The sequence below is a fragment of the Bombina bombina genome, chromosome 6 (genome assembly GCF_027579735.1).
Source record: "Bombina bombina isolate aBomBom1 chromosome 6, aBomBom1.pri, whole genome shotgun sequence".
Classification (NCBI taxonomy): Eukaryota; Metazoa; Chordata; class Amphibia; order Anura; family Bombinatoridae; genus Bombina; species Bombina bombina.
The window spans coordinates 53992213-54019227 of NC_069504.1; the positions used below are offsets into that span (position 1 = coordinate 53992213).

At 39.1% G+C, this 27015-nt stretch overlaps 1 protein-coding gene across 1 annotated transcript in view; it reads left to right on the plus strand.

Moving 5' to 3' along the window:
* Positions 1-971: 971 nt before the first annotated feature.
* Positions 972-27015, plus strand: part of NET1 (neuroepithelial cell transforming 1) — a 152489-nt gene continuing 126445 nt past the window's right edge. The window contains exon 1 of the mRNA XM_053716405.1: positions 972-1167. Within this exon, the coding sequence (XP_053572380.1) occupies positions 1034-1167 (134 nt within the window). The 5' untranslated portion in view covers positions 972-1033. The remainder of the gene's footprint in view (positions 1168-27015) is intronic.

Here is a 27015-nt window from a genome sequence, read left to right on the forward strand (position 1 = left end):
TATGGGCAGAGGAACGGTGACATATAGGAAACCATGAATGGGTAATTAATTAAAAAATGAATCTAAGTCCCCATCTTTTATTTTATGATTACAAATATTGTAACTAAAAGAGCTAAAGTTTACCATCACTTTAAAGTTTAAGCTGTAACAACTCTGTGAGTTCTATGACAAGATGGAGGGTGTGCATTAAAGCTGGGCATGCAATCATCTTGTAGCCCTGCGTCACACTGACCCTTATTAATGGCATTGTGGAAGTCACCTCCTGACAGGTGGCTCTCTACAACTTTAGTGCCAAGGTGGATGAGTGAGTAAGTCTCCTGGGCTGGGGATTGTGTATTGTCACAGCCATAAGCAATACTCTGTAAAGCACCAGCCTTATAGAAGAAGCCCCTTCAATGTGTTGTATCTAGTCTAGTGACATCTTCACCAGGATTTTGGGGATTATAATTTGTGTGTAAAACAAATAACAATAATGTTCTGCATATAGCACCATAGTGTGCAGTGTTGCGCAAAACTGTCTATAGTGACCATGATAAGAAGAGCTCTATGTGGTAACAGGTTTTGAAGTAGCAGTAGCACCTAAAGTGATCTGTTTCCTTTCCCTGTGCACACCTTTCCTTTAGGGTTGTCACCTTGAATTAATCTGACAGTCCAGGTTTCAGATTGTGCCGTACGGTGGTAACCGTATAATTTATATCCAGTGACAATAGCTGGAAGCTGGGAAATAACATGAGACAGATATACTGGACGCTTACATCTGTTCTGGTAATTTATTGAATGGACAACTTTCCATTCGCTAGGAAACCATTTGCCCATACACACAATGGCCGCCCGAACCTCACGTCTGATACGCGTGTTGGCAGCAGAGCATCTTCCCTGCGAGGATGCGCTCCATCCTCTTGTCGTTTCTTAGCAACAGCTGACTTGTGCCCTGATTGGATGTCGCCCAACTTCCGCTCTTTTCAAACCAGCGACAAGGCGGTTGGGCCTAATACTACGGAAAGTGATTGTGCCCGTGATTACCTGACCCGTCATGGAGGGGGAGGAGGTTATGGCGCCCCCGATTGATGACAACCCCAGAGCTAAAAAAAAGAGTTTGCCCAAGAGAAAGTCCTCGGTCAGCAGCCTTGTGGTGCCCGCCACCCCGGAGGGAGGCAGCTCAAGGAGGTACGGGCGGCGCTCTGTGTAACTTGGGACCAGAGGTTCCTCATCTTTGTTTCATATGGGCCGCATATCCATATTCCCCATCCTTTGTGTAACGAGTTTTGCCCACATATCGTTGTTCCATATCACCCTGTGTGGAAAACAGGCCCCGTACATTAGACCCCCTTCTTATGTTTACATTGGAGCCTTATATCATGATCCATACATACAGTCAGTCACACACACACATATATATATAGGGGATTCACCTATCGCGACCCTCGTCTAACCGCGATATAGTGCGCTAGGATAAAACAGAAGTAACCAGATAGCCTCTCACAATTGAGTTACTGACTAAAGCCACGAATGGGGCAATTGCCAGTGCCCCCAGTAGTGTTTGATTTAAATAAAGTGGCTGATGTTTTAATTAGCACCAGCACATTGTGTCATTTTGTAAAACCAGTTGACACCTCCATAGTATCCTACTATAGAAAGCTATGAAGGTTTGATGCAAAACCCTAATATACATATATTTTGTGTTCTACAATCTTGACAATTTCTGGGATTTTCCATAATGTGTCAACATAGGTGACAGGTGCTGTGACTTTTTTTATACAAAAAATACCCTGTGTAACAATTTATTATTCTGAAGAAATTAAACTTTGTTTACTGCCCCTCAAATATTTTCTCAGGTTTAAAAATACATTTGAAGTATTTTGTCCACAGGCTGTTGGTGTGAGTGACAGTTGACAAAAGTTGCATTTGGATCCGTGTTACTAGAATATATGTAGTTAAAATTATATGAACCTCAAAACCATTATTTTGTGCTTCAGACAGAGCACACAATTTAAAAAAAGTGTCCTATTTACTTTTATCATCAAATTTGCTATGTTCCCAAATTTATTCTTTGTTGAAGATATACTTAGGTAGATGGCAGGTAATAGTGCTGCAATCTAGTGCTCTTGCATATGCATAACATTCTTTCAAAACTGCTGACATAGGGCTAGATTTATTAAAGCTGAGGCGTACAGGGGCGCGTATGCGCGCCCCTGTACGCCTCAGCTCGCCTGTGGCGGGGCGAAAATACCCGCAGGTATTCGGCATTGCACACAAACACATTTTTTGCGCTCGCGTGCAATCCCGCCCCCTGCCCGCGCACAGCCAATCACGCGCAGGCAGGAGCTGTCAATCTCCTCGGTCTGACTAGACCGAGGAGATTGAATTTCGCCAGACTAGAGGTGGCGAAGAGGCTAAGGAAGCAGCGGTCTGGTGACCGCTGCTTGATAAATGACGGCGAGCAAGTTCTTGAGAGAACTTGCTGCCGTAGGGGCTTAATAAATCTAGCCTATAGTAATCCGCACATGTGCACGCTCCTGAGCTTACGTCCAAGCTTCTTAACTAAAGATACCCAGAGAACAAAGAAACAAATCACAATAGAAGTAAATTATAAAGGTTTTTTTTTGTTTGCATCGTGAAAGATTTTTTTGGGATTTCATGTCCCTTTAACTGTTTGTTATATGTGTGTGTATAAGTGTACACATCTGAGTAGTTGTGTCATCTATACTGTTTTATAGATCAAAGACTTTAAAGTGATGGTAAATCCTAGTGTTTTTAAAATGCTAGGATTTACCAGTGCTACAGTTAAAGGGGAGTTTCAGTCATGAAGTATAAAATACTTAAAGGGACACTGAACCCACATCTTTTCTTTCATGATTCAGATAGAGCATGCAATTTTAAGCAACTTTCTAATTTACTCCTATTATCAAATTTTCTTCATTCTCTTGGTATCTTTATTTGAAATGCAAGAATATAAGTTTAGATGCCGGCCTATTTTTGGTGAACAACCTGGGTGGTTCTTGCTGATTGGTGGATAAACTCATCCACCAATAAAAAAGTGCTATCCAGAGGTCTGAACCAAAAAAAAGCTTAGATGCCTTCTTTTTCAAGTAAAGATAGCAAGAGAACGAAGAAAAAATGATAATAGGGGTAAAAATGCTTAAAATTGCATGCTCTATCTGAATCACAAAATAATTTTTTTGGGTTCAGTGTCCCTTTAAAAAGGGACACGGAAACCAATTTTTTTTAATTTAAAGTGATTGTAAAAGTAATAATTCTGGAAGTAATCAGGGTAACTATGATCAAAATCTAACCGACTTTCATTTAGGATTACTTAGTTCACTTCTAAATAAAAGTGTTTTTGGAGCTAATCGCTTCAATTTACTCATATCTCTCCTCCTCCCAACACCGATCTACACTTTATATTTTTTTAATGACGTTTCTTTATCCGGTCAGTTGATTTTGCAATTGATCCATGGGGCGTGCTGTGTGAGGAATTGGCTTCCTAAAGGACAGGAAATCAAGTGGACGGATCAAGAAACATCACTGAAAAACAAAGTGTAGTTCGGCACTGGGAGGAGGAGAGGTATGAGTAAACCGGAGCGAAACGTCACTGAAAAACAAAGTGTAGTTCGGCACTGGGAGGAGGAGAGGTATGAGTAAACCGGAGCGAAACGTCACTGAAAAACAAAGTGTAGTTCGGCACTGGGAGGAGGAGAGGTATGAGTAAACCGGAGCGATTAGCTCAACACTTTTATTTAGAAGCGAATTAAGTAAACATGAATGAAAGTGGGGTCATATTTTTATCATGATAGTTACACTGATTACTCCCAGAACAATTACGTTTACAATCAATTTAATTATTCATGTAGAGAATATCATTTTAAACAACTTTCCAATTTACTACATTTATCAAATTTTCTTTGTTTGCTTGGTGTCGTTTGTTAAAAAGCATGGATGTAAGCTCAGGAGCGTAAACATCTATGGAGCACTACATGGCAGCAGTTTTGCAAAAATGTTATCCTGTTGCAAGAGCACTGGATTTCGTGCCAGGTTGTGCTCCAGTCACCAGTATCTCTTCAACAAAGAATACTACGGGAACAAAGAAGATTTGATAATAAAAGTAAATTGGAAACATTTTAAAAAATGGTATATGCTCTGTCTGAATCACAAAAGAAAATGTCTGGGTTTCATATCCCTTTAAGGCAATTTAATCCCTTAAGGTCTGACGTACAGGGTACGTCCTACAAAAAAATGTAGTTAACGACCTAATTTATTCTTCGTTCTCTTGCTATCTTTATTTGAAAAAGAAGGCATCTAAGCTAAGGAACCAGCCAATGTTTGGTTCAGACTCTGGACAGCACTTATTTATTGGTTTAATTTATCCACCAATCAGCACGAACAACCCAGGTTGTTAACCAAAAATGGGCCGGCATCTAAACTTACATTCTTGCTTTTCAAATGAAGAAAATTTATAATAGGAGTAAATTAGAAATTTGCTTAAAATTGCATGCTCTATCTGAATCACGAAAGAAAACATTTGGGTTCAGTGTCCCTTTAATGACAGAAAATGTTATATTGCAAAGTATTATACTGCCCCCACCTGGCTACTTCATAATGCCACCAGGCTGGCAAATGTTTCTGTGGAGAACACTGCCAGTGCTAATGGTTTTTCTTTCATGATTCTGACAGAGCACTCAATATTAGTGATGTTATGGAACGCTTGAAAGTATCAATTTTTAGTGTAGTCTTGGGGAGCATTCCAGGGAATTCCACAAATAGGCACAGTTCTAGAAAAAAGGTGAACAGGTCTTGAGCAAAGTATGGAAGTATTTGCAGACATGGGCAGAGGTTTATTGGGGTTACAGATGTATATCACAGAGTTGTATGTTAGTCAGGATTGTGAATTCGATGCTAAGGAAAGATAGTGGAGGAAGACCATTCTAGCAGATTACCTCATTTTGCAGTAATCTACATGACAAAACTGAATCATTTGTCCACTTAAACATTATAAGAACTTCAAGCACCATTAAATATAATCAACACATGTACAAGACAATGCAACAGCACTTACTCTGAATTTTAAATGAGCAGTAGATTTTTTCTTACAGATGTTAAAATTTACTTCAATTTGTTGTCCCTCTGTGTTATGTGACAGCCATCAGCCAATCAAACACTCCTATACGTATGCACTAAAAACTCCTGCACATGCTCAGTAGTGCTGGTGCCTCTGAAAGTGTTCATAGAAAAAGACTGCAATTTACTTCCATTGTCAAATTGTGCAAAGTCTATTAAAACTAAAACTGCATACTCTATCTGAAAGTTTAATTTTTACTTTAGTGTCTCTTTAACAGCCAGTTTAAAGGGACATTGAACACTTTTTTTTCTTTGCATAAATGTTTTGTTGATCCATTTATATAGCCCACCTCGGAGTGTTTTTGTAACAATGTATAGTGTTTTTTTTTTTCTCAATAACATTGTGCTGACTCTTAACCAAGCCCCAGTGTCAGATGTAGACTCAAGTCTACAGACTCCTGTTTGTGTAATGGGCCTCTTCTAAGCATGGGGAGGGGGGGTGGGGTGTCTGCTCTTCCTGCTTTCAGCCCCTTTAATTTTGTGTCCCAGTCTTACCTTATCAACAGTGCTAAACTGGGAGCTTCTTTTAAAAAAGAAAAAAAAAAAGTTTTATACTGGATTTTTTAGATCAGTATCTGTGCATATTCTTCTTTATAGTACTGTCTGATTACACACAGTTATAGAAAAATTGGTCTATACTGTCTCTTTAAAGTGTTTGTAAACTTTACATGTTTAAAATCCGATCTGGAATCAAATCTATATTTACTTTAATTGATCACTTTTAATTAAGATGCGTTGTAACTTGCTTTTTAAAGGGACACTGTACCCAAATTTTTTCTTTTGTAATTCAGAAAGAGCATGCACTTTTAAGAAACTTTCTAATTTACTCCTATTATCAAATTTTCTTCGTTCTCTTGCTATCATTATTTGAAAAAGAAGGCATCTAAGCTTTTTTTTGGTTTCAGTACTCTGGACAGCACTTTTTTATTGGTGGATGAATTTATCCACCAATCAGCAAGGACAACCCAGGTTGTTCACCAAAAATGGGCCGGCATCTAAACTTATATTCTTGCATTTCAAATAAAGATACCAAGAGAATAAAGAAAATTTGATAATAGGAGTAAATTTGAAAGTTGCTTAAAATTTCATGCCCAATCTGAATCACAACATTTTTTTTTTTGGGTACAGTGTCCCTTTAATTTAGATGTGCTATTCTAATACCCCACGCTCTGGCCGCCCACTTCAAAACTCATATATTTTGTGAGCTAATGGTTTGAACTCTTCTCCAATTGACACTCTAGCCGTATGGCACTTCTTTTGTTACTAGTGCACTGATTAGAGAACAGTTCAAAGAGTTGGCTCACAAAAAATGAGTTTTGAATGCAGCCGGAACGTTGGGTATTAGAATGGCACGGCTATATTAAAAAGTAAGTTACAGCGCATCTTTATTAGAAATGATCAATTAAAGTCCCTCTAAAATATTATTTAGATTCCAGACCTGATTTTAAAACATGTAAAGTTTACCATCACTAAACATTTATCTACATATCTATATGACAGTATAGTTTGTTTGATCAGGCAGTCCATGTTAAAAGCTATATCTTGGCCCTCCCTGGTAATGCTTACCAGTGAGAAGCCCTCTCCCAAAGAGGCGTAGACAGAAAAGACAACTCCCCTGATTACCTATAAAGGTAATCTTGCCCTATTCCCCTTATCCTCTTTGTTCTGTCCAGCCTTCAAGGTGGACAGGACTAAGAGACCCTCTTCAATCCTGGGCAGTGGGTGGCTGCTAGTACTTACCTAGGGACAGGTTCTTGTTTCCCCTGCAGTGAATGGATCCTGGCTGGTGGGAGCGGCTGTATAGGTCTTCCGTAGTAAGGCCCTTCGTGGGAGCCGCCATGTTCTGTGATGTTACCGGTAATTACGTCACGGGGGTTCCGTCTGAGGATCCTGTGAAGCACGCACGCGCGCGCGCGCACACACTTCAAATTGATCTTGGCGTGGGACTGGCAGTATGAGCTGCCTTTCCTGATATACAGATCGTTTCCTGAAGCGTTGCTGTGTGTTCCTTATTGCCTACCTTTCCCACCGTAAGTGCCTAGGCTATATGCCAGCAGTGCTTTTAAATTCAGAACACTTTTTTCATGGCTTGTGAATTTGGGCTTATTTATTCTTTGAATAGTGTGCTTTGTTTTTGAAAACTTCTCAATATGGAGCACATGCCTGAGACTGACACTGTCCAGGGAGATACTGTTACTTTAAAAAGGTATGTTTTTCATGTTTTTTATGCTGTTTGCAAATGGTTTTTATAGACTGTCTGTGCATTATGTGATAAATAGGGATGCATCGAAATTTCGGCCGCAGAAAGTTTCGGCCTAAAATGGCATTTTTGGCTATTTCGTTTTTCGTTTTTTTTGCCTGTTATTTTCGGTAAAATTATTGTGTAGCATGTTTCAAATGTGATGCTAGCCTAGAGCTGCTGTTTAAGTTTATAAGTACTTGACTTACTGTTCTACATATAATCAGTTTTCTAGGACTATACTTTATTTGGATAATTGGTAAAAAAAAACTGTTAAATATAGGGATGCACCGAAATTTCGGCCGCAGAAAGTTTCGTCCGAAAATTGCATTTTTGGCTATTTCGTTTTTCGTTTTTTTTGCCTGTTAGTTTCGGTAAAATTATTGTGTAGCATATTTCAAATTTGATGCTAGCCTAGAGCTGCTGTTTAAGTTTATTACTTCACTTACTGTTCTGCATACAATGAGTTTTCTAGGATTATACTTTATTTGGATAATTGGTAAAAAAAACCTGTTAAATATGATTGTTACATAGTACTAAATGAAGAATAAAACAGTATATTGATATTTCTAATTGTTTTAAGTAGGGATGCACCAAAATTTTGCCTGTTTTTTTTTTTTCTTGGTAAAATTATTGTGTAGCATATTATTGTTTTAAGATATTTTTGTCCAATTTTAGTGTGTTACTTTCAATAAAAGTGTGGGCTTTTTTATTGGCTCTAATTATGCAAAAAAAAAAACTAAAAAAAATAATTTGAAAAAATACATTTTCGGTATCAGTTTTGGTTTTCGGCCAAGTGCATCCCGGATTTTCGGATTCGGTTTCGGTCCAGAATTTCCATTTCGGTGCATCACTAGTTAAATATGATTCTGTTACATAGAACTAAATGAAGAATAATACAGTATATTAATATTTATAATTGTTTTAAGTAGGGATGCACCAGAATTTTTGTCGCAGAAACATTTTGGCCGAAAATGGCATTATTTTTTGCTTGTTTTTTTTTTTTTCTTGGTAAAATTATTGTGTAGCATATTATTGTTTTAAGATATTTTTGTCCAATTTTAGTGTGTTACTTTCAATAAAAGTGTGGGCTTTTTTTATTGGCTCTAATTATGCAAAAATAAATAATTTGAAAAAATACATTTTCGGTTTTCGGCCAAGTGCATCCCGGATTTTCGGATTCGGTTTCGGTCCAGAATTTCCATTTCGGTGCATCCTGTTGGCAGAACAAGAAATTATGTAAAGATTGCCTTTCAACGTTTTGGTGGAAGTGCTAATACAGCCACATTTTCCGGTGAACATGGTTCCGAGGGTGTGCAACTATCTGACACTGATTCTGAGGCTTCTTCAGTACATTCAAATGCTCCTGCTATGTTTGATACTGCTACATTATGTGAATTTATTAAATGCATCAGAGACTTTAGGTGTTAAGGATGAGCAACTTTCTTCAGACTGGTTTATATCTAAAACAGATTCCATTGAAACATTTCCAATAACTGAATCTGTAATGAAGATTTATTTGGAGGAATTCAAAGGATGAGAAACTGTTTAATGTTTCATAAAAAATATTTAAAAATGTTCCTTTGCCAAAACCTCTTCGCTGTCAATTTTCTACTCCACCTAAAATTGATGCAGCAATTTCAAGATTAACTAAGAAAATGTTATTTCCTATAGATGACGCTGGTGCTTTTAGAGACGTAATGGAAAAAAAAATGGAGCATAACCTTAAAAAGCTTTATTTACAACAAGGAGCTGTTTTACATCCTCTTGGCTTTGTTTTCTGTCTTTAGAGCTACAGATACCTGGTCTACTAATTTCATGCAAACTGCAGAAAAAATACAGAGGTGCCACCATGGCCTAGTACCACCAAAACAGGTATAAATTAATGCTGGATAACAAGTTATACTCACAAACGTGTAGCACCCAACAGTGCTAGTGGGGCAGGGTGGAACTTTGCAGTGGTCCAGCTCCCCAAGGCAGAACATGCAGTGATCTGAGATGTTATCGCAGAAAATGCAGCATGTCTGCAGAAAGAATAGGACCCATGTAGGAACTCTTAGCACTTTCACTTTACAGCACTGCGCCACATTAGACTGTTCACTTCAAACGGAGCTTTTCTCTGCACTGTTCGTTTTCCTTAACAGTGCGTCCAGAGCAAATTGCTGTTTGAAGAGAACAGTCAAATAATGTAGCAGCACTGCAAAGCAGCAGTACAATTATTGTTCACTGTCTCTCAGGGAATTTTTCAACCCTCCCCCTTAGCCTTTCCTGACCTACAAAGCTGTGACTTCTGAATGTACCTTTTTTTATTACTACATTTCTACCTTGTGATGTTAGATTAAAAGAAAAGTTAAAACATTTTATTTCAGAGATTTTAAAAACTTAGCTTTACTTTCCAGTTAATCAACACATTGTACTTGAGCTGGTGTTTTAGTGTAACTGCCTAATTTTCTCAAAGGTGCAGTGTAACCTGGAGGTGCTTTCTCTCCTTTTAGTGCAATCAATCTATCCTCCTTTTGCCCTTGCTCAAACGTTACTGGGCTATGGTTGTTTGCTTCTTGTGTTCATACAGGCAATAGGAGGGCTCCCCAAGGTGATCTAACCGGACCTTATTGCTGGCAGCCTTCAGTGAGCTGGACCACTGCAAAGTTCCAGCCTGCCCCACTAGCACCGTTGGGTGCTACATGTTTGTGAGTATAATTTGTTATCCAGCATTAATTTCATCCTGTTTTGGTGGTACTAGGCCATGGTGGCGCCTCTGTTCTTTTTCTTCAGCTCACGTTATATCAGGATTTGACCATCCTTCGACAGAGAGCTGCCTCATTTTGGATCATTTGGACTTTTTTTTTTTTGTTCAGTTGGTTTATGGTTTTTGATTGTTTTTTTGTATAGTGATTAGGAAGCGCCCTCCTTTGGGTTTGGTTGTACGGGTATACACCATTCTCTACTCTAATTTCATGCAAAGTATTTTAGCCTCTCAAGATGTGCAATCGATTATGCCTTTTATTTCAGATTTAAAGAAAGCTTTTGCCTTTTCATTATCTGCTTCCTCTGAGATGCTACATTTAACGGCCAGATCCATAACTACAGCTAACATGGTAAGAAGGGCACTTTTGCTACGTAGTTCCAAGATCAATTTGCTGGGCTTACCATTCGAAGGTAACATGTTCTTTGGTAAAGAGCTTGATACCTTGATTTCAAAGCGTTCAGTGGGGAAAAGTTATTTTCTTCCCCAGGCTCCAAGATTTAACAAGTCTTTTTCTAATGCCCATGGACAGAAAAATCAATTTTAAAATTTTAAAACTTCTTTCAGAAGGGAGTCCTTTCGTAATCCAGACTGGAATACACAGGTACAGGCAAGAGGTAGAGGCCGTACCAGCGCGGGAAATTTTCGTCAGAACAAGAAACAATGTAGGTACGCCTATTCAGATGCCTTTAGGAGGAAGGCTTTCTAGATTCGGAGACATCTGGACAAAAGTGATTTCAGACAGATGGGTGTTACAAATCCTCAGGAGAGGATATACACTGGAATTCAAGAAGAAACCTCCAATTCCTTGCTTTGTAATATCACCACTCCCAGAGAACAAAATAAAACATCAGGTGATGCTGCAGTTTGTTCAGAATCTTCGGGAACAGGAGGTAATCCAAGAGGTTCCGCTATGCCAACAATTTCAAGGTTTCTATTCTCTGTTTCTAGTGAAAAAGAAGAACAATTCCTGGAGACCAGTTCTGGATCTCGGGTATCTAAATTTCTTTCTGAAGGTCAAGAAGTTCAAGATGAATCTCTCATTACAGTGATAAACGCAGTGCTGCCAGGGGAATACCTGTTATCAGTAGATCTAAAGGATGCATATTTTCACATTCCTATCACAAAGGTTCACAGGCAATTTCTAAGATTTGCCATAGGAAGATGACACAATATCAGTTCACTGCCCTTCCATTCGGCATATCCACAGCACCTTGAGTATTTTCAAAGACCCTAGTTCCTCTTATTGCAGAACTCAGGGTCAAGGGTCTATTTGTGATACACTATCTAGACTGCATTCTCTTGATCTCAAACACCATTCAACAGGCAGCTACTTCATACCCTACAAGAGTTTGGATGGTTGATAAATCTTCAAGAGTCAGCTTCAGCCAACTCAGTCCATCATTTTCTTGGGTGCACAATTCGATACAAAGAATGCACTAGTCTCTGTGTCCCCGCAAAGAAGGAAAAACTTGATAGCTTACTTCAAAAAGCTTAAAAAATCAACTAGTTGAACAGCTCAAATATGGATGCAACTGTTGGGCCACATGTCTTCCCTCATTCATTTGGTGAAATGGGCAAGATGGCGGATGCATCCTTTTCAAATACATTTTTGAAGATTTTACTTAAGACACCTGGGACTCGGTCAGCAGATTCATTTTCCAATGGAGTTAAAGGGACACTGAACTAAAAATATTTTCTTTCGTGATTCAGATAGAGAACGGAATTTTAAGCAACTTTCTAATTTACTTCTATTTTCAATTTTTCTTCGTTCTCTTATCTTTATTTGAAAGAAATAGGCATCTAAGCTAAGGAGCCATACAATTTTTGGTTCAGACCACTGGACAACACTTGCATATTGGTGGGTGAATTTATCCACCAATCAGCTAGAAAAACCCAGGTTGTTCACCAAAAATGGGCCGGCATCTAAACTTACATTCTTGCTTTTCAAATAAAGATACCAAGAGAATGAAGAAAATTGGATAATAGGAGTAATTAGAAAGTTGATTAATATTACATTCTCTATCTGAATCAAAAAAGGAAAAAATGTGGGTTCAGTGTCCCTTTAAGAAGATGTCTGCATTGGTGTTTTCAGAAGAGAACCTTTCTCAAGGTTTCCCTCTGGTGGAACCAGATTGGATAATAGTACAGACAGATTCCAGCAAGCTCGGCTGGGGAGCTATCTGCCAGGGAAAATATTCACAGGGATTATGGCAAAGAAGGCTTCAGTCCCTTCCTGCAAATGTTCTGGAAATAAAAGCAGTCTATCAGGCATTACTTCACTTCCGGAAACAACTCCAGGGAAAATCAGTAAAAGTTCTAAACGACATTTAGGTCCTACATTCACTTTCAAGGAGGAACAAGGAGTTTGCAAGCTCTAAAGCAAGTATTGCCCATTTTCATTTGGGCACAGAAGAACCTGAAGGGGATATCCGCCTCTCACCTTCCCGGTCTACAGAATTTTCAAGCAGATTATCTAAGCAGAGTTCCTCTTTTTCAAACAGAATGGCAGTTAAACGCAAACCTTTTCAGGATGATTGTCGACAGATGGGGTCTGCCAGAGATAGATCTGATGGCTTCCAGACACAATCACCAGTTGCCTCTATTCTTCAATTGCCTGCTAACACCACAAGCTCTGGGGATGGATGTTTTCTCCCAGATATGGAGATTCAACCTGATATGTCTTTCCACCACTCCATCTTATTCCTCATCTACTCAAACAAATTCAGAGGGAAACGGCAACTTTTGTGGCAGTAATTCTGTTTTGGCCTCGCAGGCCATGTTTTCCCCTGCTACTGCATCTTGCAGTGGAACCTCCATGGCTCCTTCCTCAATCTCCGGACATGTTGTTCCAGGGTCCAATTCTACATCCGGCACCTCAAAGCTTAAACCTGACGGTGTGGTTGCTGAGGTCACAAGATATAGACAATTGAATATGTCAGATTTGGTTATTCAAACTTTACTACAAGCCAGGAAGGTTACTTCTTCAGCCTATTACAGAGTATGGAATACATTTTCAGCATGGATGATTCAGCATAATGCTTCTACCACCAATATAAAATTACATCACTTATTGGATTTTCTACATGAAGGATTCCTGAGAGGTCTTTGTGCTAGGACATTGAAGGTTTAAGTATCTGCCATCTCGGCCATCTTGGATGTCAAGTGGGCACAGAAACCATTGGTTCATCAATTCTTTCAGGCCTTGGCTCACATTCAGCCTTCTACAAAATCTATCATTCCAACATGGTATCTTACTTTGGGTTTAGAAGCTTTATTGGAAATTCCCTTTCAACCCATTAGAGAGATCTCTCTCTGGTTTCTCACATTAAAGACTATCTTTTTGATTTCAGTTACATCTGTAAGAAGAGTCTCTCAAATACAAGCCTTATCTATCAAGGAACCTTTTTTTGCTTTTCATAAAGACAAAGTTGTTTTACGCACAGTTCCTGAGTTTTTACCAAAGGTAGTCTGATTTTCATAAATCACAGGACATTGTGTTACCATCCTTTTGTCCAGAGTTGCAAGATTCTCTAGGGAAACCATTATACCGGCTGGATGTGGTATTTTGTCTTCACACACATGTTTCTAGGACAAAGTCTATTCGAAAAACAGATTGTTTATTTGCGGTACCAAGGGGACTATATGACAAGGTCAAGCTCCGGCAAAATCCAAACCAAACAAGTTAGATGTGCGACAATTTTCTACAGCAAAATCTGGGTGAAAAGTCTTATCTCTGGTTGCCTAGTAAATTTCTAATGCAGCATTTTATCTTTGGCTTATTTTTTTATCCCACCCAATGTTTACTTATTCATATTGCTGTATTTTCTTCTCACTGGTAAGCATTACCGGGGAGGGCCAAGATAACTAGAAATAAACAAATATAAGCAATTTCTATATCTTGGCTCAAATTCCTGGGTAATGCTTACCAGGTTTCCCTTCCCTTTTTTCCTATTTACCTTTTAAGGCTGGTCATCTCTAAGAGGATAAGAAGAATGGGGCCAGATTACCTTTATAGGTTATCAGGGGGGTGGTCTTTTCTGTCCACGCCCCTTTGGGAGAGGGCTTCTCACTGGTAAGCATTACCCAGGGATAAGAGCCAAGATATAGACATTGCTTATGTTTGTTTGTTAATTTCTAGTTTTCTAAAAGCTTATGACTTTAGAAAGGGTTAATTAGCTTGTTTAAATTTGGATGCTTTGTTTCGACTGGCAGTCACTACAAGCCCTAAAAATGAAATGTTCATCGAAATACCTTAAAAAAATAAAAAATAAATAATTACATTTTGTTAAGTATTAAGTGCAGCCTTGTGGTGGTGGTGGTGATAAAAAATAAATAAAATAAAATATATATAATATATAAGCTACGGTGAAGACTATTATTCAATTTTTTGTGAAACTGGTATGGAGATAATTCTCATGGGATATAGTGTTTTTCTAGATCGTATTTAAAAATTGCAGTAGGTCTGAAGAAATCAATGTTAAAGTGATTGTAAAGTTTAATGAATAAGTGCCCGGTAACTAAAAGAAATCTTAAAAACAGTGTCCGTTTCATTCATTAAACTTTACAATAACGCTTATTTTTAAAAATACTTACCTTTGCTTTATGGTAAACATAACGCCGATCCTCCGACTGCAGCTCCTGCTTTCATTAGCATATCGGTGACGTTCCGGCTTCCTTCAATCGTTGCGTGCCTCACGAGCTTGACGCCAAAGGAGGAACGCAATAATTGGAGGAAGCTTGATTTGTCATCGTTCTGCTAAAGAAAGCAGGAGCTGCGGGTGGAGGATCAGCGTTATGTTTACCATAACGCAAAGGTAAGTATTTTAAAAATAAGCATCTTTGTAAAGTTTAATGAATGAAAGTGCCCCTGTTTTTAAGATTATTTTTAGATCCTGGGCACTTATTCATTAAACTTTACAATCATTAGTGAGCATGTGCAGATGCTGTCTTCCCCCCCCCCCCCCCCAAGTAAAACACATTTGAAAGTTGATGTGAAGTTTGAATTTGGAAATTATTTAAGATTAGATTAACATTTATTTCACTATGTTTAGTTATTTTCTTATTTTTTTGTACCTCTTGTACATCAATGCTACAAATAAAGACAAGGAATCAGCTGACTGGGGTATAAGGTTTGCTATAGAGCTTACCGTCTACGTTTGTGGCACTACTCTGTCCTGATAGATCAGACCAATAAATAACTGACCACGCTAAGTAATAAATGGGCCTTCTTGATATAAAAGGTTTTAAAGGTAGTTTTTTATACTACTAGAGTGAGTCCAGATCACTTTATGAATAAAACCTGTTATGTTAAAAAATGAGTTTTTATAGAAATTTGAGAATCGGAATTGCATTGTGCTTGTGTGCGTGCGTCTGCGCATTCACATGGTTTAAGCCAGTGCTCTACAAACCCAGAAGCTTGTGAGCCACTGGCTCCTAGAATTTTACCCCTGGCTCCCAACTTTTTGGCTTATACTCCATAGATCTAAATACAGATACCACTATCTGGCTCCTAAAAGTTTGTCTGGCTACTAAATATTATTACTGGCTCCAAAATTTGAAACAGATTTATCGACCCCTGGTTTAAGCATCTATAAATCTCTGTTAAAGATACTTTGCATTAATAGATGTGGTGTCGTCTCATCAGTACTGCAAGTTTCCTCAGAATTTCAGAAATGCACAGGTCAAAATAGATCCCAAAGATTTCTCACCATGCCAGCAAGTTAGTTATCATTGTGATGCTATGAAATGCTGCAAAGGAGATTGTCTAACGCAGAGCTTGGAAATTAACCCTTGGCTCCCAACACTTTTGGTTATAATCTCCATATATCTATAGACAAATACCACTTTCTGGCTCCTAAATATTCTTACTGGTTTCTGAATTATAAACAGATTTGTTGACCCCCTGATCTAACCTCCATATACTGTGGGGGGATACACCTTACATCTGATCTTAAGAGGCTATTCTAGTTGGAACATGACATGCTCTAATTAGACTAGCAGCCCTGTATCTCATGCGAAGGGGTTATATACACATAGTTAAAGTACCGCCCTGGAACTGTAGAACTATTTACCCATTCAAAAATTGCAACTTACTCAATCAGCAGTGATCCTGCTAGGGACCTGCAGTGCTCTGTGGGACCCGAGCAGAACATTGTGTGTTTAACTCCTTTGTGGAGTCACCAGCCTTAATTATATTCTCTAACAAATTAGCACATGTCCGTTTTACAACTATAATGGTCCTTTAATCGCACAGGTTCAAGTCAGTTTTTTAAAATAATTTTTATCAGAGCTCAGACTTACAGCTTCTAAACCTATAAAGACATTTGTAGCTCATTGTTGTGCATGCCTTAAAGGGAAACAAAACCCCAACATTTTCTTTTAGGATTCAGACAAGTTTCCAATTAGCAAATTTTCTTTGTACCCAATGATATTCATTGTTGAAGAAATACCTATGTAGGTGTCTGGAGCACTGCATGGCAGGAAATAAAGCTGCCACCTTGTACTCTTGCAAATGGAGAACATTTTTGCAAAACTGCTGCCATATAGTGGTCCAGACAGGTGCACGTGCTTTTCAACAAGATACCAAGAGAGAGTTATAGCCTGTCTTTAAATGAATGTCAAATACGGAATGTAATAAATATGTACAACCATGACATTATTTTATGTATAAAGCAACTATGTAGGTATTGTTTGACTACAACAATTCTTTAGACCTGGAAACACAATGAATACACCCAGCACCTTTATCTTTCTAAATCCTACTCATTTTATTGTTATTGATTTGTTCAAACTTTATGTATTTGAATGAGATTGCGGCATTGCAGGGACTTGATATTTGAAAGATAATTGATGAGACTGTGAGATGTTCTGGGACACAGAGACCTTTTATTCTTGTACTTTGCCCTATGATCATCGCATGTCCTATTCCTGCTTAAAGGGCCATGATACCCAAATGTTTAAACACTTGAAAGTGATGCAGTATAACTGTAAAAAACTGACTAGAAAATATCACCTGAACATCTCTATGTAAAAAAGAAAGATATTTTACCTCAAAAAATCCTCAGTAGCCACATCCTATTGTAAAGGATTTCTAAGCGGCAAATCAGTATGTCTGTCCCGGGACAGCTAAGGGAGTGAGCTAGGGCTGCAACTAACGATTATTTTCATAATCGATTAATCGGCCGATTATTTTTTCGATTAATCAACTAATCGGATAAAAAAAGAATAATTGTTTCCTATATTTTAAATAGAATCCACATACTTAGTGTTACAAATATAAACTTCAGACTAAACCTTTACATTAACACAACTGTTTGTCCAATTTTTAAGCAGCAGAGCACAGTTTTATAATTAAACAAAACCAAAAACAGTTTGAAAAGAGGTAGAACTTCTACTTTGGCAAGGGGCCTCTCAATAAAGTAACCCTTGACTTCATTCTAACATAAAAATATCTTGAATATCTATATGCAATGGTAAATAACCAGCTTTTATAAGGTTAGGGGAAAATATCTAGTCCGCTCTAAAAATAACAGATATATACTTATAAAGGTTGAATCTAGTACATATCAGAATTGATGAAAAATATAAAAAAAACAATAAAAAACAAATCAAAAGCGCTAAGGACTATATATCAATAACAGGACAAAGCCTTACACATTTATTTATACAGTACATATAATCAGCAATAGCAAGCAATCCGCTAATAATTGTGCAAACAGATAATAGTGCACATCAATTTAAATAACTCCCATCAATCTAGGGGCTAGGTGTAAATAGCAAACTCAGCACTATATCATGAAAAGCATAGTTCCAAATCACCTGATTTAATCTAAACAATCCAAATGATGACTATTATGTCTGGGTTACACATAAGCCAGGGGTAGTTGTAAACTTATACTGTCCTGAAAAAGTGAAAAGTAGACGTCCTTTAGGCTAAGGACATAACCATAAAAAACAAACCATGTGCAGGAGCTCAGTGTTATGAAGCAGCTGGAGTTGTGCACAGACCAACTAATCGATTATGAGATTCGTTGACAACTATTTTCATAATCGATTATGCCGATTAGTTGTTGCAGCTCTAGAGTGAGCTTACGTGCACACTCATCTTATTTCCCTATTCAGTTTAAGGAAGTTTACTATGAAATCTCATGAGATCACAGTAAAAGAGTTCATGACCTCAGCACTGCTGATGCTGATTGGCTGCTGTTCATTTCTTCATTTTGTTTTTTCTTTTACCTGCAGCTGAGTATAACTTTTTACACAGAACTTACTCTGCTGAGCTGAGGAAATTGTGAGATAAAATATCTTCCTTTTTTACATAGGTAGAGATGCTCAGGTGATATTTTCCTGTCATCTTTTTACAGTTATATTGCATCGGTTTCAAGTGATTTAGCATCTGAGTATTATGTCCCTTTAACTAGGCCTCAAATGAGAGGCTTCTCTATTTCCTGTTACCATCACAAATATTATTCTAATTGTATTTCATGTATTCCAACAAATACCAATAAATAATTAAAGGGGAAAAAAAACAAAAAAAACACGAGAGTGAAGAAAATGTGCTAATAGAACTACAATAGAAAGTTGTTTAAAATCGCCTGCTCTATCTGAATCATGAAAGAAAAAATTGAGTTTTCAGGCCCCTTTTTAATGGGACATTAAATACTAAGTAAACACATAGTTAAAGTCCGCTTCAGATCAGTGCTCTCCCCAGAACCTTTTTTAAAAAAAAAAGTTTTTTATTGAGGTATTTGCGATATAAACAACATACAATGAACGCCTTATGACCATAAAGACATATATGGCAATGTTTAGAAAACATTAACGTTTGTAGGTAAACCTAACAATACAACAGTGTATAACAGTAGGTAGGCTCCTCAAACCTCTATTTTTTAATATTATAGCGTGATTGGCTGACTACTTGAGTGGCCACTTTTGGGCCAGATGATTGCGAAAACTGGGAGATTAATGGTAGCCAGGTGAGCAGCCACTTGTGGGCTGTATAATTTATATTAAATAGGAAATAGACCCCACATCTGCCAGGGGGGCATGCTATATTTTTCAACTTTAATGTTAACAAGATGTCGGGAGTTAACTCTTGTAATAGCCATTCTTAGGCCTTAGTTTAAGGGGGGGAGGGGAAGAAGTCAGCGGGCGAGAGCCGCTCAAAATATAGGGGATGATAGGGGAAGGGGGTGGCGGAGCTTTCTATGATTCAACCAAGAATTAGCTGGAGGAGTGAATAAAAGATTATATGGTGCACATAGAGGGGTAGTAATACTTAATGGCATGTATCTATAATAGGGGGTAAATACTGAGTATAGTGCAGCTTAGTGTTGCAAAAAACCTCACCTAGTCTAGGCACTCAATCAGGGCGAAAGCCAGTTTATGGCAGCAAGGGAAAATATCTCACTTAATACCGATCTTAAGACATAATATACAGTCACAACAGTAATAATAAGATATTGGAATAAAACTACCTCCAATTAAGCATAGTAGACTAAACATTATGGACATCCCTTCTTTTAGGCGGTGACATATATATGAAAGCTTTAAATAGTAGCGAACAATACAACTTGTGGCCAAGATAACTGTTCATACCAAGATTCAGCATTAATATATGTGTAGCTTACAAGTAGCTCATGTAAGGGCATGCGTAGAGAGATGTGCTAAGTATGATGTTATAATATACAGAAAATTCTGCCGAGTCACGTTAATGATACTGACCAATGGTATGTTAAACATATCAGCAATGACAAACATTCACACTATAAGCTTGATAAATCTCCCTAAGGTGCTCACACGCCTGTGCTTGAGGAACTAAATTAACCAAGGTATACTTCCTGTCACGGCCGCTGACAGGGGAGCTTGGGTAGAAGTTACCTTTTAAATGAAAAATAGGGATGCCCACAAAGTACAAGTCAAATAAGTAGGAATTTACCAATTTCTATCGGGAAAAAGGCATATAACTAATAAGTCTGGATCATAAGAAAAACATGAGGGATCTGTACAGTAGTGGTTTCATAGGAAAATGCGATATATTTAACTTATTAAAGGATGGGAAAAGAGAGGTGAAAAACACCCCTAGGCTGCGTATCTGGTATAGTCTGTGTAGATGCTGTCTTCACACATAACATATACATTTGCCCTTAGGGTCTAATTCTTCTTTAGAAGCAATGGAAACAGAAAAGTACCCACACTTAGCTATATAGGGGAGATATCTGGATCAAATAGCAGAAATATGCATGAACTGATTGACCTCTATGAGCAGAAATCCATATAAACTATTAAGTATAAGAGTGACATATTAGGCATCATTTACAATAGTGTAAGCATTAGATAAATAGGTGATGCAACCAGCTATCAACAATACTTATCTTTCTAGCACCCAATGTTAAACTTAACTATATAAGGGAGGTTAAGTCAAACATTGCATTAAGTAAATATATATGAGACATAAACTGAACAAGATGAGCTATGTAGCTAGACATTGTGGGTATAATGTGGTTACCCAACGTATTGTAACATGTGAAATAAAACTAACACTAAACAGTACTCAGTTATGGTATAAATTGTCACAACCTAGTTCCCTGGCTGTCAGCCTTCCTCTAGGGCACTACAAATTCCTGAAAATGGTAATAAGAAATACTGAGAGATGAAGATACATGAGCTCTGAATAATCTAAATAAATGAGTAATAGTACAGGCACTCAACCTAAAACGAAAAAGTAATGGCTTAGTAGTTAATAGGCAAATTCCCACTTTAAATAGAACAATATAATAGAGGGCTAGTCTATAATCTCCAATACTTAGCTTGAGTTATCAGGGTCAAAAATTTAAGCTCACATTTTCTATCTCATATCAAGCAAATAAAGCATAGAAAGAACAAATATCCCCAAAATACACCTCTTAAACTTAAGATTTATGCAGCCAGTGAAATCTAGAGAGTTCTAAAAGGTCCTCATCCTCTGAGAAAACATACAATGAAGTAAAGTCTCTGTAAGGCCAGATAGTCTCTGTGACCGCTTAAAGAAGGCACCATAATACATTCAACCGATGTCTAGACTGTAAGAATCACTGTTTTTGATAGAGATCTCTCATAGGCAGCGTTGAAAACTCCCCACTTAATAAATCACAGATCCTATTCTCGTACGTAAACAGCTGCTGTCTGTACATCTCTTACAGGGTACTAAGAACTTAAAAAATACAAATGTAAATAGCTAAGTAGACTGATAATTTGATGCAGCTGGCAGGTCGTTAATTTGTGTGTACTACGCATCAGTCTTATAACCCGGTGTCAATCGGATCTCCTGCAGTTAGATGAAAGTGTATCAAGCCCTCATCTAGCCTTAATGGGTGTATTATATCTGATCTTCCACTCCGCCTGGGTCCCACGACCACGACCATAGCCATAGGAATGCCCGCTGTCTGCTTCTCTGTTGACTGTAGAAGGAACGGAACAGATGAAAGTAATTGAGTGGTCTGATCGTCCGCCCAAGTTTCATAGCCACGTTTGATCTGGGACCATACTCGTTCCCTTTCACAAAGTGACCCTGACATATGAAACAGAAGCTCAGAGAGAGGACATTCTTCTTTAAAGCATAAACTTTTCTGACATCCCACTGCGGTCTCCATCTTGTCTCTGAGGGTGTGAGAGGTATGTGGAGGGATTCCACATTTTGTCCAATCGTCTCACAGTGAGGCTTATTTCCTTGAGGAGAGAGTTCCTTCACCTCGTATATGGTCGTAGCCTCTGCAGAGTTATCGGGCTTAGCTGCAGTCGCCAGTGGTGCAGGATAGGAGAATGCAGACTTAATGTCTTCGGTGAGCTCCCTTGTTTGGCGATCTAGCTGGTCCGCCAAGGCTAGCGGTAAGGAACGTTACTGAAGTTCCATGTCAGGTCGTGTAGTGGTAAGATTCCCTCAGTGGCTATGCTCAGGAGTATTCTATTAGATGCCGCGACAGTACTGATTCTCCTGCCGACTTGTAGATCCACACATGGTTTTGAAAAAAATGGCTGCAGCTGCGTAGCTCCCGTTCTGGGAGAAACCAGAGAGTGGATGCTTATCCCATCAGGCTGAGTATATCCGTGAGAAGAGTTTCATCTGATTGATGCTGTACAGACCTGTGATATGAGTGTCCACCAGGCTTTACGTATCAGTTTCACATACAGTTAGGCCCAAGTGGCGCAGGGACCTTTACCTCCGTTGGTGTTTTGCTGATTTTAGAGCTTTGTATAGTGTGGTCGTCTGAAATTTCTTGTGTGGGATGTGTGTGAAGGACTCTAAAGGTTATTTCTGTTTAGATGTCACTGGATGCAGCTATAAATCCCACTTAAAGGGCCACTGTAAGTAAATATTTTCTATGCCTGTTACTAACTAACTACCCCAAATACGCTTTTTATCAATAGCATTTCATTAACATATCTCTACCGTATATCAGAAATCTTGTCTGCAAATTTAATTGTTTTCCAAACCCACTCCTTGGGTATCCTTTGCTCTGTACCAATCCGTTTACAATACCTAGGTTTCAAAATGGCGCTTTAAACACAAAGTTATTGGTTTAAGTATTTTGAACATGCAGTGCTGAAAATAGTGGGCAGGATAACGTGACATCATCGGCAAATAAAAGATATAACTTTTAGAACGTTATGAAACTTCGATTTGGAGAAAATATAGGTCAGTAGGTTTTAATTAATGTTTATTAACTTTAATATGTTAGTTGTTTAGCTTAAAAATTATAACAAGAAAAGCCCTTAAAGGATTACTTTCTAACATCTGTCAAAACGGAGCTCAGAATAATGCGTCCTCCATGATAGACCGCTAGCTCCGCCCCACCAGAACCTTTTTAATGGGCACACCACCCTGTTGATTTTACTGACCACCTGTTTAAAATGTAAGACAATATTAAACTAAAATGAGCTAATATTAAAGGGTTTCAAAGTTGTGTTTTTTTTTGTTGCCCAAATTATCATTTGAATCAATTTGTTAAGCTATAAAAAGCACAATTTAATAGTATCCTTTTATAAATAACTAGTCCTAAAGCCTGTTTACACTGGCCATTTTTTGCAGTACAGTGGTCCCACCCCTTGCTCTCTCCCCCTCTCTCTTGCGCGCTCTCGCGCTCTCTCCCCCTCTCTCTTGCGCGCTCTCGCGCTCTCCCCCTCTCTCTTGCGCGCTCTCTCTCCCCCTCTCTCTTGCGCGCTCTCTCTCTCCCCCTCTCTCTTGCGCGCTCTCTCTCCCCCTCTCTCTTGCGCGCGCTCTCTCTCCCCCTCTCTCTTGCGCGCGCTCTCCCCCTCTCTCTTGCGCGCTCTCTCTCTCCCCCTCTCTCTTGCGCGCTCTCTCTCCCTCTCTCTTGCGCGCTCTCTCTCTCTCCCCCTCTCTCTTGCGCGTGCTCTCTCTCCCCCTCTCTTGCGCGCGCGCGCTCTCTCTCTCCCCCTCTCTTGCGCGTGCTCTCTCTCTCCCCTCTCTCTTGCGCGCGCGCTCTCTCTCCCCCTCTCTCTTGCGCGCGCGCGCTCTCTTGCGCGCGCGCTCTCTCTCTCTCCCCCTCTCTCTCCCCCTCTCTTGCGCGCTCTCTCTCTCCCCCTCTCTTGCGCGCTCTCTCTCTCCCCCTCTCTTGCGCGCTCTCTCTCTCCCCCTCTCTCTTGCGCGCTCTCTTTCTCCCCCTCTCTCTTGCGCGCTCTCTTTCTCCCCCTCTCTCTTGCGCGCTCTCTCTCTCTCCCTCTCTTGCGCGCTCTCTCTCTCCCTCTCTTGCGCGCTCTCTCTCTCTCTCCCCCTCTCTCTTGCGCGCTCTCTCTCTCTCTCCCCCTCTCTCTTGCGCGCTCTCTCTCTCCCCCTCTCTCTTGCGCGCTCTCTCTCCCCCTCTCTCGCGCGCTCTCTCTCTCCCCCTCTCTCTTGCGCGCTCTCTCTCTCTCTCCCTCTCTCTTGCGCGTGCTCTCTCTCCCCCTCTCTCTTGCGCGCGCGCTCTCTCTCCCCCTCTCTCTTGCGCGCGCTCTCTCTCCCCCTCTCTCTTGCGCGCGCTCTCTCTCCCCCTCTCTCTTGCGCGCGCTCTCTCTCTCCCCCTCTCTCTTGCGCGCGCTCTCTCTCCCCCTCTCTCTTGCGCGCGCTCTCTCTCTCCCCCCCTCTCTTGCGCGCGCTCTCTCTCCCCCTCTCTCTTGCGCGCGCTCTCTCTCCCCCCTATCTCTTGCGCGCGCTCTCTCTCCCCCTCTCTCTTGCGCGCGCTCTCTCTCCCCCCTCTCTCTTGCGCGCGCTCTCTCTCCCCCTCTCTCTTGCGCGCGCTCTCTCTCCCCCTCTCTTGCGCGCGCTCTCTCTCTCCCCCTCTTGCGCGCGCGCTCTCTCTCTCCCCCTCTCTTGCGCGCACGCGCTCTCTCCCCCTCTCTCTCTTGCGCGCACGCGCTCTCTCCCCCTCTCTCCCCCTTCGATGCTTAGATACAACTGTGTTGGTAATGGGTAATAAAGAGATTATATACTGTGTGTGTATATATATATATATATATATATATATATATATATATATATATATATATATATATATATATATATAAAAATAAACAATAAAAATTCTGTCCCTTTTTAAAATTGCATGCTCTATCTGAATCATTAAAGAAACAATTTGGGTTTAGTGTCACTTTAAGTATACAGTGATGGAGCACAATAATCAGAAGATATCTTCATAAATCATAAGGTTAAGAGGGACCTGCCCTTGAGTCGTAAGCTGTTTACATAAAGTGATCAACAGGACAAGTGGACTCGTGAGCTTACAATCTAAAGGAATTACATGGGAAGTTTAGTGAGAGGGAAAACATAATATATTAACATACGCTGTACGCATCCCTATATTTTTAAGGAACATGATGCATGGTCATTTGACATTTTTCTCTAAAATGAGAATAAGCTTTTTATGTTTAGGTTTTGTGAAACATGTAATGCAGTTATTTACCACTTGATGGCGCATTTTGACAAGCTAAATATATATATATCTTTTTATCCTGTTGAAACAAATTTAATTGATTTTTGTAGCAGCCAAAGGATTAGAAACGTGTTTTTCAAATACTTTATTTAAATAAACATATTTTGTTAAAGGGACACTGAACCCAAATTTTTTTCTTTCGTGATTCAGATAGAGCATGAAATTTTAAGCAACTTTCTAATTTACTCCTATTATCAAATTTTCTTTATTTTCTTGGTATCTTTATTTGAAATGCAAGAATGTAAGTTTAGATGCTGGCTCATTTTTGGTAAACCTGGGTTGTCCTTGCTGATTGGTGGATAAATTCATCCACCAATAAAAAAGTGCTGTCCAGTGTCTGAACAAAAAAAAGCTTAGATGCTTTTTTAAAATAAAGATAGCAAGAGAACGAAGAAAATTTGATAATAGGAGTAAATTAGAAAGTTGCTTAAAATTGCATACTCTATCTGAATCATGAAAGAAAAAAATTGGGTTCAGTGTCCCTTTAAATAACATTATTATTACAAACAGAGCAAAAACATGAATGAAGAACACCACCTTTTATGTGCACCACAGATGCTTATCCCAGCGGTGCAGACTTAGCTGCTGATTTGGTAGGTACGCTCCTATGCACACTGCTGCGCTTGGTTGTTGCAGTACTTTACTGTTATATTGCCCAAACTGGTAGGCGCTGCTTTTATTTAATGGGCAAGTTGTTTCATAAATGATAACCTCTGCACATAAACAAATTAAAGGGGCATGGAAGTCAAAATGCAACTTTCTTGATTCAGACCGAGCATGGGAGATTGTTCAGTTTACTTCAATTATCAAATATACATTGTTCGTTTGGTATTCTTTGCTGAAAAACATACCTAGGTATTCTGAGGAGCAGCACTACTGGGAGCTAGCAGGCAATTGGTAGCTACACACATATGCCTCTTCTCATTGGTTCACCAGATGTGTTCAGCTAGTTCCCAGTGGTGCATTGCTACTCTGGAGCTGACTTGAACTGATGTGTGTTTAATACCATTGCAGGAGTTAAAGGTACAATCCAGCCAAAATTGGAATCCACACTGTTGCATTTCAGTTTTGAACAGAAGCATATTTATAATATACATGCATTAGCAAAAATGCTTCTAGTAAAAGCTATAGCGGTTTCAAAAGTGTATTTAAGTATGCACCGTGCACCAGCATTTTAAACACTGCACTTGCTCAGAGAGCCTAATGTGCTAGTACCATCTGGTAATGACTCAATTTGTTGGTGACATGATACCATTTTTAACTGGCGCTCTGAGCAGCTGCAGCATTTAAAATGCTGGTGCACTGAGAATATCTAGCTATGCTTCACGTGCACGTGCAGAGTATATGTACGAGTCTGTGATTCGCTGGTGGTTGTCACATGATACAGGGTGCTGTGAAATTGAAGAACATTATTAAATTTAGCAACAACAAAAAAATCTGCTCATTTAAGTGAGTTCTTTTCTATTTTTTTTATCATCTACTTCTTTATGTGTAGGGCTGCAACTAACGATTATTTTCATAATTGATTAATTGGCCTATTTTTTTCGATTGATCGGATAAAAAAACAAAAAATATTTTTTTCTTATATTTAAAATAAAAACCAAGCTATTTTGTCTGCACAAGTAAAGAGGTGCTCAGATGGCGTTGAGGTGTCTGAGATGCATAAGTAGGGTTTTGCCAATTTCACCAAGGTAGGATATTTATCTTTGTTAAATCTGCACCAATGCAAGGGGCCTATTAAGGTAAGCCTGGCCTACATAAAAATATCTTCAAATATCTATATGCAATAGTAAATAAACGGCTATAAGGTTAGGGGAACAATATCTAGTCCAACCTTAAAATAAGTTATATACTTATAGAGGTTTAATTTGGTACATATCACAATTTATTAAAAATATATATATAAAAAAAAAGTCAAAAGCGCTAAGGACTTTATATCAATAACAGGA